General features: G+C 65.3%; 4 protein-coding genes across 15 annotated transcripts in view; 1 reads left to right on the top strand and 3 right to left on the bottom strand.

Annotated features, from left to right (window-relative positions):
• MORN1 (MORN repeat containing 1) overlaps positions 1–6,249 on the bottom strand; it is a 48,004-nt gene extending 41,755 nt beyond the window's left edge. For 5 of the 6 annotated variants that reach the window (XR_006820104.1, XM_046017731.1, XM_046017741.1 and 2 more), the window contains exons 1-6: positions 6,045–6,249; positions 5,538–5,609; positions 3,981–4,079; positions 3,369–3,479; positions 1,980–2,070; positions 1,396–1,483 (exon numbers count right to left, since the gene is read on the bottom strand). Coding sequence is in view for 5 of the 6 variants with exons in the window: in XM_046017731.1 (XP_045873687.1) it covers positions 1,396–1,483; positions 1,980–2,070; positions 3,369–3,479; positions 3,981–4,079; positions 5,538–5,609; positions 6,045–6,249 (666 nt within the window). In the remaining variant the exon portion in view is untranslated. The remainder of the gene's footprint in view (positions 1–1,395; positions 1,484–1,979; positions 2,071–3,368; positions 3,480–3,980; positions 4,080–5,537; positions 5,610–6,044) is intronic. The other variant, XM_046017754.1, reaches the window with a different exon arrangement.
• A 24-nt stretch (positions 6,250–6,273) lies between these two features.
• On the bottom strand, positions 6,274–9,344 carry LOC123929460 (translation initiation factor IF-2-like). Its single transcript, XM_045985182.1, has 6 exons — positions 9,314–9,344; positions 8,505–8,694; positions 8,012–8,195; positions 7,044–7,432; positions 6,328–6,992; positions 6,274–6,281 (listed from the first exon to the last, which is right to left on the bottom strand). Exons 1-6 carry the CDS (start codon positions 9,342–9,344, stop codon positions 6,274–6,276), a joined length of 1,467 nt encoding a protein of 488 aa, XP_045841138.1.
• On the top strand, positions 6,379–16,470 carry RER1 (retention in endoplasmic reticulum sorting receptor 1). Of its 6 annotated transcripts, none has more exons than XM_046017799.1 (7): positions 6,379–6,524; positions 9,719–9,806; positions 10,884–10,988; positions 12,269–12,368; positions 13,836–13,914; positions 15,084–15,219; positions 15,793–16,470. In XM_046017799.1, exons 2-7 carry the CDS (start codon positions 9,726–9,728, stop codon positions 15,880–15,882), a joined length of 591 nt encoding a protein of 196 aa, XP_045873755.1. In that variant the 5' UTR covers positions 6,379–6,524; positions 9,719–9,725; the 3' UTR covers positions 15,883–16,470. The 6 variants fall into 6 exon arrangements, with proteins under 6 accessions (XP_045873755.1, XP_045873761.1, XP_045873799.1 ...); XM_046017805.1 differs by lacking the exon at positions 6,379–6,524 and adding an exon at positions 6,778–6,912; XM_046017843.1 differs by lacking the exon at positions 6,379–6,524 and adding an exon at positions 7,327–7,454.
• Positions 16,471–16,478: 8 nt separating this feature from the next.
• PEX10 (peroxisomal biogenesis factor 10) lies at positions 16,479–23,170 on the bottom strand. 2 transcript variants are annotated; one of them, XR_006820111.1, is made up of 7 exons: positions 23,018–23,170; positions 22,431–22,511; positions 21,555–21,961; positions 20,164–20,339; positions 19,849–19,984; positions 18,545–18,673; positions 16,479–17,544 (listed from the first exon to the last, which is right to left on the bottom strand). XR_006820111.1 is itself a non-coding variant. In XM_046017784.1 (6 exons), the coding sequence occupies exons 1-6, from the start codon at positions 23,127–23,129 to the stop codon at positions 18,605–18,607; spliced, it is 981 nt and encodes a 326-aa protein (XP_045873740.1). In that variant the 5' UTR covers positions 23,130–23,170; the 3' UTR covers positions 16,479–18,604. The 2 variants fall into 2 exon arrangements, 1 of the variants encoding a protein (XP_045873740.1); XM_046017784.1 differs by having other exon boundaries at positions 16,479–18,673.
• Positions 23,171–25,206: the final 2,036 nt, after the last annotated feature.

Genomic DNA, 25,206 nt, shown 5'->3' with positions numbered 1-25,206 from the left:
AGGCCGCTGCGGGGGCCGCCCGCGCTCCAGGCCGGCATCCGAGCACTGCTGCGCCGGGCCGGGACGCCAGCTGCCCCCTCGGGCTGCCAGCTCAGTGACCACTCTTGGCCCAAAGCCGCTCTTTCTGGCCGGCTCCGTGCTGCGGGAGCTGGACCCCACGTCGTCGCTCCCCGGCCGCCTGATGCGGTCTCGGCAGCAGCAGGACCCGCGTGAACGGCCATGTGCAGTGGCACCTGGGCTCCTGCGGCCCCGGATTCAGTGGTGAAGTCACCGTGGCGGTGTCACCACACACCACAAATCTCCCTTCCCGGGGAGCCTGGCCGCGCGGGCCGGCCCCAGGTCCGTTCTGGGGCTGTCCACGGGGCCTTCCACTGGCTGCCCATTTCCACGGTAACATGCGGCGTTCCTGTCTCCCCGCGGGAGTCTGCTCCGGGCACCGCCTTCCTCTGATGCTCAGGTCCCAGATCCAGAGGCCACCCTTCCTTTTCCTCCTGTTTTTGCCTGGAGATCCACCCTGCCAGCAAGGCCGGTGTCTTCCGTCCAAACCCCAAGGCTATTCTCTGTCCCCTCCCATCCCCTAGTGGCCACAGCGCCCTCTGAACAAGAACGGAGGGACCTTCAGACACAGAGAGCAGATTCCCCCCTTCCCGCAACCCTCACAATCCCTCTCCAGCCAGCTGAGGCTTGGGGTCTCCCTGGGCCCCTCCTGAACCTCCTGCCAGGCCATGCCCTTGCCCTCCTGCCCCGGGAGCGCCCCTCCTGCCCCGCCCCTGCTGTCCGGGGGCCTTGGAGGCTCTCGTCACCATCTAGGCCTCAGCTCACAGGACAGCACAGGAGCGAGGATGGCCGGGCCCGAAGCCCGCCAGCTGCCTGCAGGGCCGATGGGGCGACTCAGCACTCCGGCCACCGACGGCCGCAGGAGCCGGCCCTCGAGGAGACGCACGTCGCGGGCTCCAACTCCGCTGGTTCCCAGCTGGGCACTGGCCGGCGGGTTCTGGGGCCCCGTGAGGTCTTCCCTGCCTGTGCCCCCTGCCCCTGCCCCCGGTCAGACCCGAGGGTGCGGCCTGTGCAACCAGGAGGGGTGCGCGCCCTCGCCTCATCGAGGCGGCATTTCTCATCAGAAACCCGTCACCGGCCCCGAGGGTGTCCTCAAGGGAACGGGAAGCGTCACCCCGTTCCCACAGGTGACACGGCAGGGCGTGGGGCGTCACAGGAGCCAGACAGGGAGAGTGTCGGCCGGGGCCCTTCCCTCACTTCCTCACCGGCAGGGCGGCCGCCCTCCCTGGCCCTTGCGGGGGAGGAGCAGCACCGAGGCGCCCCATGAGGATGTCCGGGTGGCACAAGGACCCCAGCGGGGCCCCCAAGAGTCCGGAATCCTGCTGCGTCTCCAGGTACCTCGTAGGTGGAGCCGTCGGCACGGCACAGCACCCCGTGCCCCTGACGCTGATCCCGGACCCAGTCGCCTTCGTACTTGTCACCGTTCCTGGGGACACAGACATGGGCTGCTCTCAGACTGCGGAGGGCCAGGTGGCGGCGCTGACTCAGTCCCGCTCCTCCGGCCGGGGCTCAGCACGCGCCACCGGGCCTGAGGCAAAAATGGGCCCGAGCAGATGGCATGAGCTCGTGCCTTGCCAGGGCCTGCTGTGGACGGGCAGGCGGCCCCGGTGCTCGGCGGGGAGCGATGGCGACCGCCCGCGGCCCTACCCGCCCGGCCTGCAGGTGTGTAAGGCCTGAGGAAAGGTCGCCGTGAGCCCACACGCGGCCGTGGCGGCATCATGTGCGAGCAACCGAGGGCAGGGCAGGCCCACCGCGGCCGGAGAGAGGCCCCGCCCCTCCCCCTCCACCGCGCAAGCTTCCCGCGGGCGTTTACCCGGCAGAGTCAGGTTCTCGCTACTGAACGCGCCGGGTGACCCGCGTCCGGAGTTAAAGCTCGGATGCCCACGTGCTGCGGACGCCCCCGGGAGGGACGGCATACTCACCGGAACACCATGTGCCCCGGGCCGTGCCGCTTGTTGTTATGGAACCACCCCCGGTAGGCCTGTCCGTCCCGGTCCACCAGGTGCCCGTGTCCTAGGGAGGGCAGCGAGCGTCACCCCCTGCCTCCTGTTGCGGGGGACCCTGCTTCCACCCCTGCCCCCCAGAGGGCGGCGGTGGATTAGGACGAAAGTCGGGGTCAGCCCCGCTCCAGGAACCGGGTCACCCTCCCAGGCCGGGGGCGCCCGGGGAAGACAGCACTGTGACTTGGCGTGGCACCAGGGACCGTCACGCCTGTGAAAGTGCTTCTGGGGTCCAGTTCTCAAAGGCGCTGAGCGAGGGTGGGAGGGGTACCCCTTAAATTCCCCCGGGCCCTGGCATCTGCGGCCGGAGTGCCCGGCTGTCTGGCTGGGGCCACCCCACAGCTCTGCCGTGGCGTCCGTCCATGGGAAACTGCCTCACAGAGACAGGGCAGGGCCGGGCCTCCAGTGACCAACTCAGAGGCCCTTGGTCTAAAGACCAGAGGACGGGGGACCTGGGGACTCTATCGGGGGAAGGTCCGACTCTTGGTTTCAGCTCAGGTCAGGATCTCAGCATCACGAGATCGAGCCCCACGTCAGGCTCTGCGCTGGGCAGGGAGTGTGTGAGAGTCTCTCCCTTCACCCCTCCCCTGCTGGCATGCCCTCTCTCTCTAAATAAATGAATCTAAAAAAAGAAAAAGAAAACAAAGGCCAGAGGACACAAGTGTGAGAACGGGCTTCACCGTGTGGTGCGAGGCGGCTGGGAGCGCGCGCGCATGTCCTGGCGCGAGGACGCCGAGGCTGCGGGGTGGCGGGGCCTCCGCCGGCTGGGTACAAGCGCCAGCACTTGGTCCCCTGCGGCCAGGGGTGCACCCCCCCAGGGCAGACCCTGCTTCGCCCCCAGCCTGTGCCCTCCTGACTGGCCTTGTCCAGCAGCCCGTCCTCCGGGGACCCGCCACTTCTCGCCCCCCAGCAGCACTGAGGCTCTGCGCCAGGGTCCAGGACCCCCCAGCCCTGCTCGAGCTGCCGCCACCACTACCGCAGGGGCGACCGCATGTGGGGCCGGAAGCCTGGCCTCTCGGAGCCAGGGACAGGTGGCTGAGCCCCGGGGCTGGAGGCGAGTAATTCAACGGCAATTTTCTGAGCCGCTGTTTAAGCACAGCCGCCAACTGAGGCGCGCCCTACGGCCTCAGTCCCAGCAGGCAGGGTCCCCAGGCCACGGCCCCCGACGGAACTGCAGCCCACGTGGCTCTGGGGCAGAGAGAGGAGCGCCGCCAGCTCTGCTGGGCGGACGTCAGATCGCAGGGCGGGGCGCCGGGGCCCTGGGCTCCCCAAAAAGCACCCTGCCGCACTCAGCTCCCGTGGGCGTCAGACCTTCTCTCAGGCCGTGGGAGAGCTCCCCTTCGTAATGTCCGCCAGCTTTGTACTTCATGAGGCCGTATCCTTGAGGCTCTCCCAGGACAAACTGTCCGGAGTAGGTGTCCCCTGGTGCAGACGAGGAGAAGGGCAGTCAAGGAGAAGCTCCTGCGTCCCTGCGGGTCCCGTCCCGTCCCCCCAGCCCTCATCAACGGGGACAGCAAGTGCCAGTTCCGAGCAAGTGAGCGAGTCTCCTCCTCTCCTGTTCACTGTGGCTAACGGGAGAAACTAGGATGAGGTGGGTTTGGTCCCGCCCTCCCGGTGACTGTGCGGGCGCAGATCTCCTCTCTGTGGCATCCGGTGCCCAAGGGCAAAAGCCTCTGTGGGTCAGATCTGTGGGGGTGGACCTTCCCCCCACGGAGAACAGCCACCACGCTGGCCTGCGAAGGTCTGGAAGGGGCTGCCCCGGCCCTAGGCTGGCATGTCGCTGATGGGGGGACGTGATGGAAATGGGGGGCCCACACTTCACGAATGGAGGTGCCTGCTGCACCCAGAAGCCGGGGACACCGCACAGCAGAGACAGCTTGTGAGAAAGCAGTCAGCACGCCCGCACCCGCCTCTCCTGCTAACCTGATGAGGCCCAGAGCCGACAGCCTTCCCCTGTGATCTCCCCGTCCACAAACTCGCCTTCGTAGTAACTCCCGTCTTTAAACAGCAGCTTGCCCTGGCCTGGGGAAAGAAATCATGACGTGAAGTCAGACCGGAGTCGGAGAAGAAAGAAATCACGATGTGAAGTCAGACCGGAGTCGGAGAACCCCCTGCTGCCCACGCGTGGCGGGACTGGTTTCCCGCAGGGAGGACCTGAGCTTTGAAGCTCTCAGGCCCGTGTTCGGCTCGGCCTCTCGTGCCACGCCGGCTCTCTGCGAACTCACCGTGTACACGTTTCTCAATAAAAACGCTCTCGACACATGACTAACACCCACTGTCTCAGCTGGCGTGACAGCTGCGCCGTCCAGGTGCAGGGAGGCCCCATCCTGACCTCCTCAGAGGGGACCCTGCAGTCACCCGGCCTCCATCAGCACCGGGGCCGGGAGAAACGGAGTCTGTGGACGCAGGGCGGCACTCAAGAAAACATTTAAAAAGGGGGGACCCTGCTGTCCAGGCCAGGCTCTGGCAAGGGTCTCAGACAGGAGTGTGCACGTCCGGCCCAGAGGAAGAGAGGCAGAGATTTCAGACAAAAGCAGACACAAAAAGAGCTCACATGAGAAAATGCCGAAAGACCAGTTCTCCAGGAGAAAACCAGGCAGAGGACGTGAGCAGGCAGAACGCCCAAACGGACGTCACACTGTGTGCCCGTCCACGCGGGAAAGTCGGGGCCCACCCCTGGGGGGGTTCCGGCCGCTCAGGCTCAGGATTTCCTTTTATGGCTGAGATTTTCCATAGAAGTAGGTAATCGTTTGTTTAAGTTCAATTTAGGTAAGTGCGCTGTGGTATTAGTCCCTGGGGTAGGATTCAGGGGCCCGTCAGCTGCACACAACAGCCAGGGCTCATTCGGTCAGGCGCCCTCCTCCAGGCCGCCCGGTGGCCCCATGGCCCGCCGCCCGCAGCCCTCACTGTTTCCTGGAGCTCAGCACCCCCGTGGGCTGCCTCCTTCTCCGTTTGACTGTCATTTTGTTTCCCGTCCCTTCCCCTAGCGCGTCTGTTTTGCTTCTTGCCTTCCGTGTACGCCTGATGTTCCCGCGTCTGAAATACCCTCTAGTCCCTTCCCCACACTCGCAAATGCCAAGCTTTCGGGTTTGTCTACTTCTCCTGTCTAGACGGCCGAGCCATCGTCCTCACTGCGGACCGCGTCTCCCTTCTCGGGTCCTCTGGGGCGGGGGCGGCTCGGTACCGCGGACGCTGCCGCTGCGAGCCTGGGCGCGGCCCGCACGGGTCCAGGCTGTCCCGCGGAGGAACACGAACTGGGCCACCACCTCTCTCATCAACGCACACCAGGAAGGCGACATTCACGCCGGCAGAGACGGACCAGCTACCCCCAGGGAGGCCTTCTCGCGGCGGCGTCCCCGGGCGGGCTGCGGGCCGCGGGCCCTCCGGGCTCCGGGCAGGTCCCGGCCGGTGAGCTCCCAGCCTGCAGGGATCGGCCCTCCCGGCCCCAGCGCGAGGGCCGCGGGGCCGCCGCCGCCTCACCGTGCGTCCTTCCTCGCCTCCACTCGCCGTCGTAGCGGAAGAAGGAGTTCGGGTACACGAACGCCCCGCGGCCTGCAAGCGGAGGGAGGCGCGCGTGAGCGCCGGTCGCGGTCCGGCCAGCGAGCCCCGGGGCGGGGGTCCGCGCGCGGGGCGCAGGTGCCCGGGGGCCGCGGCGTGCGGGGCGGCGACGGCTGAGGGGGCGGCGCGGCTCCCCGCGGCTCCCGCGCTCCCGGGACAAAATCCACACCCGCGCCGCGGGCAGCGTGCGAGTCCGCGGGCTCCGGCACCCGCCGCAGGGCGGCTCGGCTCTACCCCAACACGGTTCTTCGGCTCCGCGAGCTCGGAAGCCCGCCCGCCGCGGGGCCGCCCCTCCCAGGGTTGGGGGCCGGGGCTCCCCGGGGGCTGCCGGCTGGGCTTGGGGCCGAGAGCGCACGGCGGCCGCCGGGACCGCACCCGTCTCCCCCCCGCATCGCGGACGGAGACCCGACCCCGGTCCACAGCCGTTACCGTCCCGCGGCGGCCGCCTCGGCGGGTCCTGGAGCGGCTGCCTGCAGCTCGGACGGCCGCCGCCCGCCGCCGCCATCTTGCCGCTACGGGTTTCCTTAGCAACCGCAAAGCTCCCCTCCATTGGCCCGTGGGCCAAGTCCCTGGGCGATAGCAATCTCTGGAGTGGAGTTATGCCGGCCCGGAGTCCGTAGACGCAACTACGCATGCGCTGCACGGAGCGCTTCCGCCGTCACGTCCCTTCCGCCGAGGGGAGCGTCCACCCAACGGCCCGGGCGCCCCGCACCGGAAGCGGAAATGGTTGGAGGCTCTCGGCTCCGCCCCGACGGCCATCTTGGAGGCGCCGGAGGCGGTGCCGCACGGGACAGAGCGGAAGTGCTCGGCTGGCCCTTCCCGACCGTGCGAAGCGCCGGCGCGGCCGCCTGCCCGCGTCCTCCTTCCCGCGGCCCTCGGAGACCGCGCTCGGCCGCAGGGAGCGGCGAGGTGCCGGCGGGCGGCGGGTGTCCGGGCGGGCGGGGCGGCGGGCTAGGCCGGGCGGGGACTGGGGTCGCGGCCCCCACCCCCCCCCCGAGGGCGCGTAGGGACCGCCCCCGCCCCCACCCGCGGGCGCGCAGGGAGGGGTCGGCTGCGGGCGCGACGTCCGCTCCTCCCCGTCGGTCCTCCCTCGGGCCCGGGGCCCGTCCGTGGGGCTCGGGTCGGGCGCGTCGACACGGCGAGTGGGGTCGCTCAAGGTGATCTCTGGAGACCCTGCACAGTGCGGCCGCACAGCGCCCCCGGGCCGGCCTCGCGTCCGACGGGCCCCGCTCCGTCGTGCCCTCAGAGGACGGGCGGCCCGCGAGCCCCGAAGTTTCCCTGAAGACCGTTCTTCCCGGTAGGGCTGGGCTCTCACCGGGCGGCTGGAGTCCCCGTGAGCGAGACCCAGCTCCACGGCCGGGGGCGCCGTGGTCACCGGGGGCGCGTGGTCACCGGGGGCGCGTGGTCACCGGGGGCGCGTGGTCACAGGGGCGCGTGGTCACCGGGGGCGCGTGGCCGCGGCCAGGCGCGGGCCTCCAGGACGGTGACGCTCCGAGGCGGGAGGAGCCCTGGCCCGGGACGGCGGTTCGGCCGGGAGTGTCGTGGCATCTGGAAGGGCGTCTTGGCGGCGGGGACGCTCCGGAGCCGCCGTGGCCCTGCCCCGCAGCGCACCTGGGAGGAGCGCGGGAGGAGGAGCAAGCGGGACGACCGGGAGGCCTGGCCGCTGGCTCCGGTGCTTTAAGTGCGGCGCTCGCGGCTGGGGGAGCGCAGACCCGCGCAGGCCAGTTCGGAGCAGGGTTTCGCGGGTGACACGGACGGGGCGTCCGGGGCGTCCTGGGGACGGTGTTTCTCTGCGTTTCCCCGGTGCACGCGTCGGCCTACAGCAGTGAAGTGCAACAGGTGCCCTGCCGGTTGCCGCCGTGGGCCGGGCCTTTCTGGGGGCAGCAGGTAGCCTGGCCCAGGCAGGTTCCCGCGAAGAGGCGTCCCTGGTGGGAGATGGAGACACAGGGTGAGAGTCGGAGCTGAGTCGCCCGAGGTAAAACCAGGGTGAGACGCAGGGATTGCTGGCCGGTGGGCCCCGCTGCAGAGGCCGCCTTCCAGCTGAGCAGAGGGAAGGGGCTCCTGTGCGCCGAGCGAGGCGGGGTGGGCGCGCTCCCCCCAGGCTCAGGCTCAACCGCCGACTCCCCGGGAGAAGCCTTTGAGGAGCGCGCTGAGGTGCTGTCTCCCCGTTTTGCAGGTTGGAACGAGGGGCGGCCCGGCCATCCTGCTAGAAAGTGGCCGGACCGGACTCTGGAGGGAGGTTGCGCTTGCTTCCCGTCACTGTGACCGTCTCCGGGAGACGTGGGGAGCCGCTGCCGGCGGACGTGTCGCGTGTCAGAGGCCGGGGGACGTGCGTGTGCAGTGATTTCTGCACGTTTCTCTGAAAGAAGCGGTGTCCGGCCAGAGCGCGCTCCTACTGCGTTCCCTGCCTCCGTTGGGGTGGCGGCGTTCTGCTGCGGAACGCGGGCTTGTGGGCACGTAGGAGCGGACCTGTGCGGGTCCCCAGGAGAAGAGGCCTGCTGCTCGAGCTTTCTGCCGGCCTGGCTGTGGCTGCACCGGGAGGCCGGCCGTCCCGGGGAATGCGTTCCGGTCCGGCCCGTCCTGAAACACAGGGTTCTCTCACCTGAGTGTGGAAACGCACCTCCTGGGGAGCTGGGGCCCGGGGGCCGTGAGTCAGCAGCTCCGTTCATTCCGTTCTTCCTGCGTCTCGTGAGGGCAAAGGGCGCTTCCCCGTCCGCTCCTGGACACGCCTGGCCCTCTGCCAGTTACACCTGGAATGCAGCCGTGAGGCGGGGCGGCCGCCCAGGTGGTCTGAGTCGCTCCACCGTGATTGAAAGTTTTCCGCTGGAGGTCGAGGGTCCCGTGGGCCTGCGGACCCCGTGTCAGACAGAGGGTGTTCCGAGCGCTTACCGTGAGGCTGTGACGGGGAAGCACGGCCCGGGCAGGTGTGGGTTCCACTTGTGGCCTGTGCACATGGAAAGGCTTCGGGTCCGGGAGCGCCCGGCCTGCGGCGAGGAGACCGTGGCTGCACAGCCATACAGCGCAGGAGCCTCGGGCAGGGACGTGGAGCTGGAGTCCGCGTCTGCTTCCGGGCCCCAACCTTGCCGGGGTGCGCGTTGGAGGTGCTGCCCACAGGTCTGAGGGGCAGTGCTGAGCGTTCCTGGGCGTCTTCAGCAGCACCTCCGTGGTCGGGTCTGGGCGGCAGTGTGCTCGCATGGAGAGGCTGAGGTCTGGCACAGCAGCTCCTGACCTTGGGCGCGTGGCTTGGACTGTTTGAGACTGTCGTCCTTAGTGAGATTCGGGTGATTAAGCTCCCTGGGTTATCGCGCTTCTCGTCGGCTAATTCCTCACGGGACCCACAACAGCTTGTCGGAATAGTCAGGAGCACGTAGCTCGGTTTCGCTTACCACCAGCGGGGGCCCGGGCGGTTGGCTCCCTCGCTGGGGATCGGGCGGCGTTCGTGGAGTGGAGGACCAGTCCTCGAGGAGACCGGGACTTGCATAGCTGGTGCCCTGGGGAGCAGCCTGGACAGAGCCCTGGGCATGGAGAGAGGGGTTGCTGGGGGGAACCCTAGGAGTAGGCAGGAGGAGGGAGACGTGGGTGCAGTGGCCTGTGGTGTGGACCAGCCGCAGGGAGCGTGTCCACAGGACTCCATGGTCAGTGAGGGCTGCTCCTGAGGACCAGCGGGAGGCGTGCAGGCCACGCTGGGTGACGCGCACAAAAACACAGGTCCGCCCAGTGCGGCGCCATCCTGGCTCTCCACCGGGGTCCCTCCCTCCCTCTCTCTTTGAGATTTTATTTGTTTCAGCACGGGGGCGGGGGGGGGGGGGCACAGGGAGAAAGAATCTCAAGCAGATTCCCCGCTGAGTGCAGAGCCCGACATGGGGCTCCGTCTCACCACCCTGGCGTCATGACCTCAGCCAAAATCACAAGGCGGATACCTAACTGGCTGAGCCACGCGGGCGCCCCTCTCGCTTGCTTCTTTTTCCTGGACAGCTCATGGCGGAGACACCCAGAGAGAAGTCGCGGATACTGGAACAGTTTGCTTGATCGTGTTGGTGAAAACAGGGCGAAGTGATGAGACCGTGAACGTTTTCACTTAAAGTCTCTTGTGTGTTTCTCAGTCACAGGATGTCCGAAGGGGACAGCGTCGGAGATTCGGTCCACGGGAAACCTTCCGTGCTGTACAGATTCTTCACGAGACTCGGACAGGTTGGTTTCTGAGGGTGCGTTGAAGAAGTGACGCGGATGAGCGGAACAGAGTGAGAAGCCACTGACCTTGGGACGTTTCCCTGCGGGGCGCCGGCCGCCCGCTCTCCCCGCCTTGCTTTCCACGTTCCCGCGCTGCAGATGAGCTCGCGTCTTCCGTCCTTCCCTAAAGGGCCAGGCCGTGGTTTAGGCCTTGGAGGCCACCTGTGTGCTCTGCCATACACTTGTCTTGTTTTTTTGTCCCCCAGTGACCTTTAAAAACACGGAAACACTTCTTAGCCCCTGGGTGGCGGTGGCCGCTGCCATGCACTTACCGTCCTCTCCCCGGGCCGCTGCCTCCACGGGCCCTGGCCCAGCTCTGCACTGCCCAGTGGGCGTCCCTGTGGGCTGTGCTGAGGCCTGACGCAGGCGGCAGTGCCTGAAGGCGCGCTCAGACTCTGAGTTCGGGCGTCCAATGCGGTCAGCAGTTGCGCGCACTGATGTTTTGGCTTAGAATTCAAAAACGTACGATGTTCAAGTTACAGAAGAACGTTTGGGAGACTTCGTAATTATTGAAGGCCAGGGGATGAGTACCTCTGCTTCGATGGACAGTTGAAATTTTTCGTAAACAATTACGAGTTGAAAAGTTAGTCACCAAGTTAAAACTCGCGCACGTCTGCGAGTTGCTTGTGCCTGCACGCGCACATACGGTGAATCAAGATTTCCTTCCGGAAACTCCATGCTTTTGCCCACCGCGCCCAAGCTCCGCAGCCGCAGAGATCAGGCTGTGGCCGATGGTTCTGCGCGCGGAGGCTGGGGCTGCTGGGGCCGGCTCCGGGAGGGGCGGGACGCACAGACTGAGCCCCTCAAGGTGGCCCATGTTCTTCGTGCTCTCGGGGTGAAGTTAGGTGGCCCCACAGCAACCCCTTGGGCTGATGCTGTGAGGGATGGTTCTGTACTCATTCTGCTTCGGGGGTGGGCCTGTGTCAGGAATTGGGGGTCCCCGTGGTTGCTGCTTTGTGTCGCTGACGTCAAGTCTGAAGCCGGTGCTCAGGGAAGTGCGCTATGAGTTCCACAGCGTGCGAACCCCTGTCTTTCTAGATCTACCAGTCCTGGCTAGATAAGTCCACGCCGTACACCGCTGTGCGATGGCTGGTGACGCTGGGCCTGAGCTTCGTCTACATGATTCGCGTTTACCTGCTGCAGGTAGGTGTGGGCTGGGAGCCGAGCCCCTGCCATCTCCACGCTGCAGGTGTGGCCGTGGGGGGCACGTGGGTTTTCCCCTTTGCTTTTGGAGCAGGAGGGTCCGGGTGGCGCGGCCTGGTACAGTTGACTTCGAGTCGACCATGGTTGTCGTCGGGATTGCTGTGTGGGTGGGAACTCGGTCCATCCTCTCACGGGAAGAGGGACCCGGAGACCTGGGGAGAGGGCTGCAGGTGGCGTGGGGACGCCGTTGTCCTCCGAGCCATGTGTGGTGCTGTGGCCGCAGGCGTGGCTCTGCGGTGTGAAGCCCCCTCCGCCCCACATCCCGTCTGTACACTTTCAGACCCGGGAAGTTCGAAGGCAGGAGGATTTCCTCGTTTGTGTGCAGTTTTTAGGCTTTTAGAATGGACGATGCACTGCATCCTGGGCTGACGGGGAACTTGAACTTTTCAGAACGAGCCGAATCCCGGTCCGTGATGCCGGGCTGCTTCCCTTGTCTCTTGGCGTCTTCTGAGGAGGGTTTGGCTCCGCCGTGGTGGTGTTTGTTGTTTTTGTTTTAAAGATTTTATTTTTTTGAGAGACCACACACAGGCAGGGGGTGGGAGAGGGAGAGGCCGGCTCCCCGCTGAGCAGGGAGCCCGATGCGGGGCTCGGTCCCAGGACCCTGAGACCATGACCTGAGCCGAAGGCAGAGGCTTAACAACGGAGCCCCCGGGCGCCTCTCCACGTTTTTTTAACCTCATTCTTGATTTCCTGATTTTTCCGGTTCTGGATTTCTCCTGGGCAAAGGCTGTGAATGGCCCTGACCAGTGTGTGGTGGTGTGAGGGGCCCACCACACGCGTCAGAGCCGGCGCGTCCCGACGGGTGGCTCGGATCCCGTGTGCCGGTGCAGGCAGCCGCCCCTCAGGCAGGCTTTGGGCAAGGCGTCCACGCCAGCGCCCTTCAGTGCCTGTTGCATACCCGCTCCGTGGGCGGCCCAGCTCAGGCGCGTGGCTCGGAGGAAATCCCCCTGCTGCGGCTCTGGTGGGGAGCTGGCGGCTTCGGGTGCGGCCCCGTGGCCCCTTGCAGAAGGTTGTTCTTTGCCCCGTGGCTTGTCCGTTGTCGCACGAAGTCGTCGTGGACGTTCACCGTGCCTCTTGGCCCTCGTTGCAGTCTCCGGACTGGAAGCAAGTCGTGCGTACTTCGACGCGGAGCCGAAACAAGGCCACGAGTTCCCGGAACGCTGGGGGCTGCTTTGGGCGGGGGCCGGGCGGCGGCGCTGACCGGGGCTCCTGTCTTGCAGGGCTGGTACATCGTGACCTACGCCTTGGGGATCTACCACCTCAACCTTTTCATAGCCTTCCTCTCCCCCAAAGTGGACCCTTCCCTGATGGAGGACTCAGGTACGGTAGAGACTGTCGGCTCGGCTCTGTCCGGGGGCTCGGGATTTTGTGCACTTCACAGACGGCCTTATTTTCTCTAGAAACCTTGGAAACCCAAACTTTGGAGACTGTCCTCTTGGTGTTTGAAGTGTACTTAGAATGTCGGTGACGAGAGACTGGGGTGTAGGTTGAGTCTTTAGACTGTCGCGTCGTGGGTGGGCGTTCCTGCCCCCCTGGATTGCTGATGAGGAAGCGGAGGTCCGCGGGGTCACTGGCTTGGCCAGGGTCGCATGGCAGAGTATATGGGAGCAGGGACAGGACTGTCCTCGAGTCCTATCCATGCCCCTTGGGTCGGCCCCCTTCTCGGGGGTGCAGAGGTTTCTGTGGGCGGCACGCTGTGCCCGGTAGTGCCCGCAGGGATCCCGACCGCCCACAGGTGCGCCCCACTGGCGGTGGCGCCGCTCCCTGATTTCCAGGGATGATGGCTTGAACGTTTCTTGGCTCAAGCTGTTCCTGGCCATCCCTGGGCCAGGTAGGAGGGCCGTGTCCACACCTGCCTGTCCGGCTGGGGAAGGGTAGGTGGGGGTGGGGTGCAGACTTGGGGACTTGGTCCCTCCTGCCAGCACGTGTCGCCACTGTGGGGAAAACCCAGGTGCAGCTGCCCGCCCGTGGATTCCTCTTGGTGACCCCAGTACTTCCGGGTACCAGCCGTCTTCCCCAGGCTGCTCAAATTCTGACCGGAAGCCTATGGTTTCTCTCTGTGGAGCATTTGATGAAAACCTGAACGGAAACAAAACTCCCATTTGTTGCCATTTGGGGGAATTAGACGATGATTAGGAGAGCTTCTCTGTAGGCCTGGGACTCTGTGTGTAGCTGTGGGTCGCCTGCCTGGGGAGGGCTGGGGCTGTCTGGCTCAATCCGGCTCAGTGTGGGGGCCTCAGCCATGGGGGCTAAGCGTGGGGAGGGGCTCAGCGTGCTGGAGTTTGGTGGGGGTGCTCAGCCGAGGGGTCAGCATTGGGGGCTGCTCAGCGTGGGGGAACTCAGCCAGGAGGGCTCAGTGTTGGGGGTGCTCGGTGGGGGGCTCAGCCGGGGGTTCCACGTGGGGGGACTCCGTGCCAGAGGGGGTAGCTGTTCTGAGTTGGACTCTCGGCAGATAAAGCTTTGTGCGTCTCTGCGTTCCTTTTCCGTCAGTGTTCCCATTTTCCTGTGTCCCTTTGTGTGCTCCAGTTGACGCGTGTCTGGAAATTGTTCTGCATTTTAATTTTATGCAATCATTTAGAATGTGTAGTTCTTTTAAAAAAGAAATTCTATTCTGAATCTTCTAAAGCAATGAATTGATTTCTAGATCAGTTGAAGGCGCCCATGTCACATTTGGTGAAATAGCAAAGACGGGTGTGCCACGCGTGAGGCCCGCTGGTGCAGACGCTGGAGTGACGGGAGCAGGTGGGGGAGACGCCCGCCCTGTCTCACTGAGGTTCTGCCTTTCAGATGACGGGCCCTCACTGCCGACCAAACAGAATGAGGAGTTCCGGCCTTTCATTCGAAGGCTTCCAGAGTTTAAATTTTGGTGAGTTCATTCCTGAGGGTAGTTGAGAAAGACACTTGTCCTCAGTGTGGCTAATAAGAATGAGAACAGAGGGGTTTTGTTCTCGTTCGCCAGCAGACTTCTTAAAGAACGAGAGTTTTATTGCGTGTGTTTTGAACATTCATCCAAAATGTGAGCCGCGGTACTTGGTGGGGCGCGGAGGCAGGTCACAGGGACCTCTGTGGGAGAGCCGGGGGCCTGGTGGCTCTTCGGAGCCAGCAGAAGAGGAGCTGCTTCTGGGCAGAGGGTCCTGGGTGTGTTCGGACGGGCCTCCGGAAGGACGGTGCGCGGGCTCTGGCTGCCCTGCTCGGACCGGCCGGCCTGTGTGCTGCTCTCCCACCGCCTCCCCTTCTGGGCCCTTCTGGGGGGGACGCTGCCTTGGGGAGACCTGCTTTCCATGAAGGGCTGGGGTAGGGCTCGGATGGGACTGGCTTGTGCCCCAGGCCTCCTGGCGGTGGGGACATCTGTGTGATGTTGCACGAGGATGCTTGTGACAGGTGGACAGGTGACCCTGCTGTCATGCATGAAGCGTGCATGAAGGTGACCCTCACCACCTGAAGGCTGTGACCTTGTCTGTCCTGTGTTCGTTGGAGCCAAGAGCTGAAGGGACAAGCTGCCACACCCTTGTGTTCTTGGTGCTGTGGGCTGCGGCAGCACTCTGCAAGTCGCCCGTCGGGTGTGCGGGGCTGGAGTGAGGGCCCTGCGGGCAGGGAACAGACAGCGGGCAGGCCGGCCCTGCGTGTCACTCCGAGGAAGCTGGCCTTTCGGAGAGGGAGCGCCAAGGAGCATTTTGAGTAGAGCCGTGAGCCCAGTGGGCTCGGCATGGAGCTGAAGGGGGCTGCCTGGGGGCCCAGGGTCTCAGCGGGGCACGGTCCAGGGGCGGGGCCTGCCGGGCATCAGGGACTTATTCCAGGGGGCAGATGTGAGATGCCCGCGTCGGCCTGAGCGGTTGCACATTTTCACCGAACGTTTCATACTCTAATTTTGGAAGGTGACCGGGGGCTTTCGAGGGACTAAGGGACTGCTGTGTTGTGGTTCCACGTGGCGCTCTCTGTAGGAAACACTGCGCCACTGCTGCCCCAAGCAGGGATGCTGCCATGGCCCGAGGTGGCTGGGCAGCCGGCCGCGCTGACCTCCTCCCCTGCTTTAAGGCACGCGGCGACCAAGGGCATCCTCGTGGCCATGGCCTGCACCTTCTTTGAGGCGTTCAATGTCCCGGTGTTCTGGCCCATCCTGGTGATGTACTTCATCATGCTTTTCTGTATCACCATGAAGAGGCAAATAAAGGTGAGTGCGGGTGGGCACCGCCGCCTGGGGAGGTGCTGAGAGCCCCGCTTGGGTCTCGTCTGTTCTCGGAGCGTCACGAAGCCCTGTGCCATGGGCATGGCACAGCCCCATGCCGCCGAGGTGGCCAATACTGATGTGTCCTGTGGTGCACCTGTCCAGTGCAGACCGCTCCCTGGGGCCCGGTGGGAGGGGCCCTCGGTTCTGCCATGCTGGCCTCACTGGCACGTCGTCCTGGGGGCTCAGAGCCCAGGGCCCACCAGTCAGCGTGTGTTACGCTGACATCACTCAAATGGCTCCCAGGGCAGCTTTATCCCCACGCCTCTGGGGGTGTCGTAGGGGTCCCCAGCCCGGCCCGGCCCTTCCTGCGTGCAAGGGGTCATGACACCCTTTCCCAGACCCTCGGGGTTTCCAGTGAGCTCGGGAGGGGTTTGCTGGGTCACTGGTGGGGAGGGGACGAGAAGCTGGTTGGCACCCTGGTTTCCTTGCCCTGTGCGTGGAGAGGACAAGGATTCAGATTTGGAGGAAATGTGGTTCATGGTGAAGCTGCTCTAAAGTGAGTGTCTCTGTCCCCAGCACATGATAAAGTACCGGTACATCCCGTTCACGCACGGCAAGAGGACGTACAAGGGGAAGGACGACGCGGGCAAGACGTTCGCGAGCTAGACGCCCGGCCGGGGCGCCGGGGCCCGAGCACGGTTCTGAGCCGCTGTAACAATGCCTTCTTCCTGCGCGTAAAGTAGTTGGTTTCGAGGGAGTCGAATTTTCTTTTTAAAAAGGAGCTTCAATTATTTGTAACTGAAATATCAGGTTCTTGAAGAAACTGACATTTAAACCAAATTGCATTGATTTATTTTTCAGTGACATTCAAGTGTTCAGATGGACAGAATTCTAGTAAACGGCTGGCTGGGCGGACAGTCGGGTGGGGGCGTGGGGAGGGGCGGGCGGTCTCTGTTGTCGGGCGGCCTGGACAGACCTGCACAGTGGCAGCCGGGTTGTGCCCAGCTGCCCCCAGCCCGGATGCCTTGGCCCCGTGACCCAGCTGGAGGAGGACGCTAACCTGATGCCTGCGTGTTGGAAGAACATTGGAAAGGTGATTGCCAGTACCTCGGGGGTTCTAATGCCAGTTTCCCTGTTTCATCTCACCAGAGATGGTTCACGTTGGTCTCTATCATAATGACTCAAAACTTCGTTCTTAATTACCGTGATTGCTTTGGAGGGCCTGGAATTATAAATATATATATTCTATTTTAATTGTTTGGAATTATTTTGACACATTTCTTTGATACCTGAAGAGCTGTTTTTGATTAATTTGAAGTTGTTCTCATGCAATGGCCCCTTTACAGAAAGCTGGCAAGGGTAGACCCGTTTGTGGGTTTTAACACGGCTTCTCACTTTCTACGGGAGAACAGAACTCTGACCCGCATGTCAACTTTTTTGATGTGATAAAAACAAGTACTCATAAACATTTTACTAAGTGACTTTTTAATTCCAACTTTATTAAAGACAGTGTCCCCTTTCTTGTGGAGTCTTTATCTGAAACACGACAGCTTGCGCCGCCTGTGAGCGGGCGCTGAGCTGGGCCGGTCTCTGGGGCACAGGAGCTCGGGGCAGGCCCTTGGGTCACCTCCCGGCCTCAGGCGCTGCGGACTCGTAGCCCTGCCCGGTTTCCCATCTGTCTTAGGGTCGTAGGCACTGAATGTGTTTACTGTCTGGCTTTTTTGGGCCAATTTTTGCGTATCTGAGATCGAGTTACTCTCACTTCTAGGAGGCCATATGAAAGCCTTTTATGTACCTGATCGCGTATCTTAATCTTGGCATTTAAACGATGTCCTGAATGGGTACCTTTGATACAACACTGTGGCACCAGAAATGTTTGAAACTCTGGACTCTTGTTTTCGTACCGTTTTCCTGCTAAATGCTCAGGCCTAAGTGATGGGAAATTGTCTGTGCGTGGTCAGGGTGTCCATCAACGGCCTCAGAAGTGTGGAGCTCTCTCCTGGGGCCCCCTCAGTCTGGCCTGTGGTGATGGGGGCTTGTCTCAGGTAGCCGGCCCGTAGTAGCCGAGGAGGGTGGAGCGATGCATCCCCGGGTGACCGTGTCCACTCAGATCCCGGAGTGGTCTGCACAGGCCTCTGCCAGAAGCCTGGGCCGCAGCCTCGCACAGGGAATGGGACATCCTGACCGCAGGTTCTCGTCCTTTATGAAATAGGACCTTCTGTTCACCCTGATGACGTTCTTAACGCACCCACACTTCTGTGCAGCTTGTTTCTTATGGAAGCTCATGGCAGTAGAGTCTCTGGCACAAGTTACTTTGTTTAAAAGACCCTAAAATCACAAAACGGCAGGAAGTAGGCTGGACACGGCGGTGACCTGGCGTGAACAGCCAGCCTGCCTAGGCCTCAGGGAGAGCTCAGCTCTGAGAGGCAGCTGTGGGCTAGGTGTGAAGGCGGAGAACCTCCCTTGCAGGCTGGCTGTGCACCCCGAGCCCTGGGCAGACCTCGGCCGAGATGCAGACTTCATCCTCTAGAACAGCAGACAAACCTAAACGTGTGTGAGAAGGCACAAGCCACGTGCTGCAGGTGGACAGGGGTCTTTCCACTCCTGTGAGTGAACGTGCCCGAGCCGCCAAGCGGCCTGCCTCTGCCGATGAGGGCAAGGTTTCCAGGTCAGCGGGCTGGCGGACTGACCAGCGGGTGAGCCCCGTTGTCTGCTGTGCCCACACCTGCCCCTTCGGGCCAAACCCCAACCGTGTGCTGCGCGCCTGATACAGACTCCTTTTCTCATCACATGATGGCTGGTCCCATTTCTGGAACTAACTTTGCACTGTATGGTTGGGGACGGGATGGAAACAACCTTGTCCAACAGTCCAGCTCCTGAAGAAGTGACCCAGATGTACCGCGGGGGTGGGGGGGGGAGCGGACCCCCTGGTGGGCTCTGCCCCAGCTGCCGCTTGCCCCCTGCACCGTGGGCTTGGGGCGACTGAGCGGGCAAGTGCCGGCCCACACTCGGCACAGAGACCTCAGACCTGCCACTCCGCAGGCAGGTCCAGCTTCTGTCCCCGAGCTGCTCATGTGGTTTCTTTTTTTTTAAGATTTTATTTATCTGACAGAGAGATCACAAGTAGGCAGAGGCAGGCAGAGAAAGAGGGAAGCAGGCTCCCCGCCAGGTGGAAAGCCGGATGTGAGACTCGATCCCAGGACCCTGAGATCATGACCTGAGCGGAAGGCAGCGGCTTAACCCACTGAGCCCTACCCAGGCGCCCGCTCATGTAGTTTCTTACGTGACATGAAATAAAATCTGAGATTCCTGTGCAAGTGAAAGTGACCTTGAGAGTAGACGGGGTGTCTCTCCTGAGAACGGAGTCCCCTGTGCCTCTGCCCTCGGGCTAGCGATAGTGCCGCAGGTAGACGAGCTTCTGGGGCGGGAACTTCTCCCTGCAGAGGGGGCACTCGGCCTGCAGGGGGAGGAGGAGGGTCACAAACGCTGTGGCCGGTGGCCCCCAGCGCGGGCCCTCCCACATCGGCACCTGCAGTAACGTGGGAGGTGCGCACGTCTCTCTCAACTTCAAATGAAAACCATTTCAAAAAAGCATTTTTTTCAGAAGTCACACACCCGAAGGGAGGGCCTTTACGGGGGGGGAGGGGGGGGCGTGGGGCATGGAGTTGGGAGCAGAGGCCAAGCCAGGGAGGCAGCCCGTCTGTCCACTCGGATGCTATGGAGCGTCGTGTTGAGAGGAGCGTGTGGGGTCCTGTCTGGCCCCATCCCAGGGGCCCTGCTCCTAAGGACAGGTTGGAGTCCCTCTTGTCCCCAGGAAGGTCCACTCACCTCCCACTCAACGCCCCAGGCATTCCTGCCTGGTGCCACCTGCTTGCGGGAGATGGCACCTGTGTTCTTGGGGGATTCCCTCAACATGGACGCTGAGTGACTCCCGGGGGACCCACTAGCGCGGACACTCACAGGTGCTGTTTCTAAGGGAGGGCGGCCGGGCTGAGGCCGTGGCCCCTGTGAACCCCAGACATGGGCTGAGGAATGCCCCTTGGGCCGCTGCTGGAGGTGGAGATCCTCAGGTGAGAACAGGAGGTTTCGACTGGGAGGGGCACATCCGCCCCTCGTCCGCCCACCTCACCCGTGCGGCCCTCCCACCCTCAGCCCGGAGAAAACTGGATCTGGGCTGGGCCTGGGCGGCGGGGCTGCTGGAGGCCCAGGAAGCCCACCCCGCACTGGCCTCGGTGCGGCTGTAGGAGATGGTGTGGCGGCCCCTGCTCTGGTCACGGGCATGACCCTGAACGCAGCTCCCACCCATGTAGGCCGTCCCGGCGGGGCATCTGTCCAGCTAGACAAGGCCCTGTTCCTGCAGGCCAGCCGGGCTTCTGGGCAGCGGCAGGGCTGGGGCACGGGGGCGACTCCAGGAATGGACCCGCACAGCCCGGCTGCTGTCCCTACCTCCCAGCAATGCCTCTGGACGGGCCACTGGAGCCCCCGACTCCAGGTACGTCCCGTATGCAGTTCATCCTAAGACAAACCTGGGACAGGCTTCCTGATTCCTGGACGGCCGCCTGGGCTGGCCAGCGCCCCCGCCCGTGAGGCCTGCGCTCTGGGACTGCCGCTGCTGACCCCGGGCACACCCACCTTGGTGTCGCACCACTGGGTGATGCACTCCCAGCAGAAGAGGTGGCCGCAGGGCGTGGCGGTGGGGTGTCTACGCTCCTCCAGGCACAGCGTACACGTGGAGTTTCTGCAAACAGCTTTCTCTTCCGCGTGGCTCCTCGTGGCAGGGCAGGGAGAACAAGATTTCACCACGAGTCCCGCAATGCCGGCTCAGAGCCCCAGCAGCAATGCCGCGCACAGGGCTGCTCTGCTCGGCCCCCGCTGCTGACCCCCCCACCCCCCTGCAGGGCTGCAGCTGCCGGGCTAGGAGCCCCCCTCGCCCCCCCTCCCCCACACCTGCGGAGAGACAGGCCACGGTGCAGCTTCCACTCCCGCCGGGCGCGCTGCCTCTGCCGGAAGCCGTACAGCTGCAGGCCCACGGACAGGGCCAAGTGCAGCAGGGAGAGGACTCCCAGCAGCCTGTAGCTTTCTCGAGCCCTCAGGTCCTCTGTAGCTGGAGAGTGGACGCGAAGCTGTCAGGGACCCCAAGGGACAGTCACATGATCAGTTGGCACAAGCCCCCGACAGTAGAGTGCCCCATCGAACAAGGCCCAAACCTGCCGTCCTGGCACAAGGGGGGACAGAGAGCGATCACGGGGTCTCTCTGCCGAGTGAGGGGGGCAGGAGCACCTCGCCAGGTCTGAGTGCAGGCGGGGGCTGCTGCTGGACAGCGCAGGTCCTCACTTTTGAGGAGACAGTGAGGAAGACAGCCACAGGGCTCCAAGCCTGCAGTCCAGTCCCTACGGCTGCTGGCGAGGACCTGGGGGGTGCATCGGGGGACTCACAGCTCAGAGGAAAGTGCCAGCAAGGAGTCTTGAGAACAACAGCCTAGGGGAACAGGAGAAAAAGCCGCGCAGGCACGGCTGCTAACCTGCTTCTCCGTCACGTGAGCAGAGCGGCTCCTGGAGGACAGCTGCCCCCCCACCGCGACAGACTGTGGTGTGACAGCGCAGCTACTGACGTGCCCCCACCAGGCCACGCCCCCGAAGGGGAAGTTAGCTGTCCTCCGCTTCTGGTCTCCCTCCCGTTAGCTGGGGCCCCCCAGCCAGGCCGGCCCCACGTGTCCGTGCAGAAAAGACCCCAGGAGCGCAAGACCCTCTGCCTGGGTTGAGGCCGTGTGTCTGGCCCCTCTGCTTCGGCAGCTCAGCACACACCCGAGCTAACGCTGGGGGCGGCGAGCTGGCGGCTCTCGTGAGCGCACGTGGAGGGCTGAGGCTGGACCGGAGACGCAGGTGCTCCAGACAGTGCTGCCGAGGGAAGCGAGAAAGGGGGTGACCCTCGTGATCAGGGTCCTGAGCTGAGACTGCCTGTGTGAATCTGGAAGCAAAGGCACCAGGACAGAAACAGGATGAAAAGTGGGACTGCTTGGCAGGCTCAGCCCAGGGAAAGTCCCGGTAGGGACAGGAGGCACTGCGACACCTGACCCTCCGGCAGGGCGGCTGTGAAGGAGTGGGCATGGGCCCGGGGGCCTGGAGCCTGGGGCCGGCACCCTGCAAGTGCTGGCTGCGGGGAGGCAGACGAGCCATTTCCTCAGGGTCGACTTCCTAGGCTCCGCTGGCAAACGCGACGCAGTAGAACCGTGTTTTTCAGGAGAGGATCCCGGCTCCAGCCCTGTGACTGTGCCCGCCGCCGGAAGCTGGACACACAGCAGCCAGACGCAACCAAGTCCCAACAGCACGGTGACTTACGTAAGTGACTCCCGTGAGCCTCTTGGCCAGGTGGTAGAAGGCACCGTGGATGTAGAACCAGGCAACGTGCAGCCGCTGGAGGCAGCCGAGGCCCTGCCTGAGCACCACCACCGCCCGCAGGAGCGTCCTCTTCTGCGGTTCCGCCAGGGTGGCCGTGTGCCGGCGCACCCAGTGCCTGGCTCCCGACCGGCCACGCCCGCCCAGAGCCAGGCTGCCCTGCGAGGGCCTAGGGCCGTCGGCATCGGCCTGCAGCTCGCGCTCCAGGTGCAGCAGGGCCTTGTCCAGCAGGTAGGGCAGGATGGTGTGCAGCGCCACCAGCACGCCACGGCGCAACCTCGAGGGCACTCTGCTCCGGGACGGGTCCACCTGGATGACGCCAACGTACTCCTCCCCGAGGGTCTGGTAGCCTGCCGGGTGAGGGTGTGGGGGTGGCCCACCTGAGAAACCGAGGCAGGGCCCTGCCATCCTTTTCTTTCCCCTTTACTGGGTTTTGCCGTCGGGTCCCCGCATTTTCTGGGGCCCTGCTGACCCTGCCCTGCGGCAGGGCTTACTGCCAGGACCCCTGTCGAACCACGGAACTCAGCTACAGAGAAACTGTCCCACGGCACCCTGGGCAAAGTCGAGGGCAAAGGTCCCCAGGAACACAAAAAGGAACAGAGGAGGGCACAGAAGTGACACCCTGGAAGTTTCAGAGGCTCCAGCGGGGGCCCAGGGCCTGGCCTCTCCTCCAGGGGAGCGCCCCAGGGTCCCCTCCTTCCCGAGACCGCGTCTGGGCCAGCTCCAGGGACACTGGGAAGCGGCTCCAGGAGCTTCTCACTCTGCCGGCAGCCCTCGCACCCCACCCCGGGCCCTGGTCTGCAGGTCCGGCCGGGCTACCTGCAAACGTGGTGAGGCCGAAGTAGGCGACGTCGGACAGCAGCTCCACCTCCCTCCTGCACTCCAGCCACCTCTTCGCGCCTGGCAGGGGCGCACGCGGCGGGCGGTCAGGGTGCGATCCACCAAGGTCCAGCCGCCGCTCCACAGGCTGACGCCGTCCCAAAGCGCAGTCCGCGCTGCCCGCCGTCCCGCCTGGCCGGGTCCCCGGAGGGCCTCCCCCGCCCCGCAGCCGTCCCCCCTGCAGGGCCCGCCCCGGCAACCGTCCCGGACCCAGACGGGCCACAAGCGCAGGGCGGTGAGCGGCGACCCGGACGCCCAGCGAGGCGGCTGCGGCCGGGGCGACCTCAGACGAGCTCAACGCGCCCACGGACCCCCAAGTTCCGCCGCGACACGGCGCGCACGGCCGGAGCCCGACCCGGAACGACGTCTGGAACTGACGGGGCGGCGTCTGCGAAGCGCCGGGAGCGGCACACGGCGTAGCCACGAGCCGCTTCTCCCGCCGCTCGGGGCCCCCAGCCCCGCGGCCCCCGCCCGCCGCCCGGACGCGCGCTGGGCTGCCCTCCCTGCCGCCGCAGGCCCGCGCTCACCCGCCAAGCTGTGCAGGGCGCCGCCCGCCGCGCCCCGCAGCCCGCCGCGGTAGTAGTCGTCTTTCTGCGCCGCGCGAACGACCCGCGCGGGGCCGGCCGCGGCGGGGGCCATGTCCGCGACGCGCGGGGGCCCGGGAGCCGCCTGGCCACGCCCACGCGGGCGCTGCCTGATGACGCCAGCGTGCGGCGCCGGCCTTGCGCGTCCTAGCGCAACCGACGGGCAGCGTGCGGGGCGGAGCCGTGCGGCGCTGGGGGTGACGTGAACGCGGGCAGGGACGGGGGCGGGGCCGCGAGGGGGGCGGGGCGACGTGAACGCGGGCGGGAACCGGGGCTGGGGGCGGAGCCGTGAGGGGTTGGAGGCGACGTGGGAGCGGACAGGGGCGGGGGGCGGGAGCGCGAGGGGTGGAGGGGCGGCCCTAACTCGGGCAGGGGCGGGGGCGGGGCGGGGGCGGAGCCGTGCGGCGCTGGGGGCGACGGGAACGAGGGCAGGGCCCGAGGCCGGGGGCGGAGCCCGGGGGGGAGAACCTGTGAGGACTGGGGCGGGGGCGGGGCGGGGCCGGGAGTCGGCGGTGCGGCGCGGGCGGGGCCTGGTTCTGGCGCGGGGTCACCTGGCGGGGTCCCGGCTGCGAGGGCCGCGTGTGGGCAGCGGGCAGGACTCGGGGGTCGTCGGTGACGACGACCGGCCGGGCGCCGCCCCTCCTCCAGCGGACCTCCGGGCGCTGGGCTCCGCGAGGGTCCCGCCGCCGGGCTCGTGGAGGAGCGGCCCGAGGAGGCCGCGCGCGGAGGGCGAGCGCAGGGCCAGTCCGAGCGCCGGCGCAGGCCACAGCGGCGCGGGAGCCGGGGGGGAGGGGCGGGAGCCGGGGGGGGGGGGGGCGCACCTGTAGCGCGGCCGAGGCAGGGCAGGGCGTGCCCCAGACCCACCTGCGTGGCGCCAGGCCCGGCCGCGGAGGGGAAGCCCCGCGCGCTTTGGGCTCCGCAGGGCTGTGGAGCCGCCGAGGCCGCACCGACCTCGCCCGGGGTAGGGGCACGGGGGCGGGCCAGGCCGCTGGCTGGGCCCCACGGCTGCCCTCCTCTGCGGGCGCGCGGAGAAGCCGCCAGGCTGCGGCCGGGCTGGGGAGTCCGGCCCGGAGTTCACGGGCGGCCCCCGGGCTGTGGGCTCCTCCGAGAGGGAAGGGGCGGCCTGGGCGCTTCCCAAAGTCCCTCCTGCCGCTGGAGCCCCCGTGCCCTTCTGGAGCCGAGCCCCTGCCCCTGGCCCTGTTTCCTGGAAACCCGGGCTGCCTGAGGCCTTAGTGGGCACTGCAGGGTAGACCCCTCGGCTGGGGGCGGCCGGTGGAAGACCCCGAGCCCTTCACAAGTCTCTGCCCAGCTGCGTCCACCAGCCTGAAACGCTCCGCGTCGTGGTCCCAAAGACGCCCTGGCCTGCGGGTTTGCACAGACAGCTCCTGCCCACCGGCACCCAGCTGCGGTGCTTTCCTTCCCTCACTGGCCTGGCCCACCCGCCCGTGGGCGCTGCTCAGGATGGTACCTTCTGGGCAGCTCCCCCTCTCGGCCTCACGCCTGGGCAGGGCAAGGCCAGGAACCACGCGACCATGTGTGTGGTGTTCTGGGATCTGCCCCCCCCCCCAAGACTCAAGTTCCCAACCCAGGGGGCTGCCCCGTGGGCCCTAAGAGGACTTCGGGTTGGATTCGGCAGGCAGAGTGGCCGGCAGGTGGTGCCGTCAGCCCATCTGCTCCGCCAGGTCAGTGGGCAGACTTTCCGCGGACCAGGGAGTGAGTTCCACCCTAGAATGAACCTGGATCAGAATTCAAAGCGGTGGCAGAGGGACTCTGACGTCCTCCAGCAGGAAGGCGGAGAGCTGTGTGGACCCGCGCGGGGCCGAGGTGGCCGGCTGGAGTCCAGTCCTGGTGTGGGGCTGCTGTCCGTGGGCTGGGCATGCAGTAAGGGGTTGCTCCACTTTTTTAAAAAATATTTTTTATTTATTTATGTGACAGAGAGATCACAAGCAGGCAGAGAGGCAGGCAGAGAGAGAGGGGGAAGCAGGCTCCCCGCTGAGCAGAGAGCCCGATGCAGGGCTCGGTCCCAGGACCCTGGGATCATGACCTGAGCCGAAGGCAGAGGCTTTAACCCACTGAGCCACCCAGGCGCCCTGGGGTTGCTCCATTTTTAAATGGAGTGTCCCGTAGAAGTG

Source organism: Meles meles, chromosome 1 (genome assembly GCF_922984935.1).
Source record: "Meles meles chromosome 1, mMelMel3.1 paternal haplotype, whole genome shotgun sequence".
Classification (NCBI taxonomy): Eukaryota; Metazoa; Chordata; class Mammalia; order Carnivora; family Mustelidae; genus Meles; species Meles meles.
The sequence above is the reverse complement of the archived record's forward strand: the minus strand, read 5'-3'. Positions and strand labels throughout refer to the sequence as shown.

What these genes read in the sequence shown, in the direction of transcription:
- PEX10 (XM_046017784.1), bottom strand. Translation starts at nt 23,129, where the DNA reads ATGGCCCCCGCCGCGGCCGGCCCCGCGCGGGTCGTTCGCGCGGCGCAG. An exon ending in CGCCCTGCACAGCTTGGCGG is followed by an intron (nt 22,512 to 23,017) that starts GTGAGCGCGGGC and finishes CGCCCCTGCCAG; the next exon opens with GCGCGAAGAGGTGGCTGGAG. An exon ending in CCCAGTGGTGCGACACCAAG is followed by an intron (nt 18,674 to 19,848) that starts GTGGGTGTGCCC and finishes CTCCCCCTGCAG; the next exon opens with GCCGAGTGCCCCCTCTGCAG.
- RER1 (XM_046017799.1), top strand. Translation starts at nt 9,726, where the DNA reads ATGTCCGAAGGGGACAGCGTCGGAGATTCGGTCCACGGGAAACCTTCC. An exon ending in CTTCCAGAGTTTAAATTTTG is followed by an intron (nt 13,915 to 15,083) that starts GTGAGTTCATTC and finishes CCCTGCTTTAAG; the next exon opens with GCACGCGGCGACCAAGGGCA. An exon ending in CCATGAAGAGGCAAATAAAG is followed by an intron (nt 15,220 to 15,792) that starts GTGAGTGCGGGT and finishes CTCTGTCCCCAG; the next exon opens with CACATGATAAAGTACCGGTA.
- LOC123929460 (XM_045985182.1), bottom strand. Translation starts at nt 9,344, where the DNA reads ATGGCGCCGCACTGGGCGGACCTGTGTTTTT. An exon ending in TTCCCCGTCACAGCCTCACG is followed by an intron (nt 8,196 to 8,504) that starts GTAAGCGCTCGG and finishes CCTGTGTTTCAG; the next exon opens with GACGGGCCGGACCGGAACGC. An exon ending in CCCCCGGTGACCACGCGCCC is followed by an intron (nt 6,993 to 7,043) that starts CTGTGACCACGC and finishes ACCACGCGCCCC; the next exon opens with CGGTGACCACGGCGCCCCCG.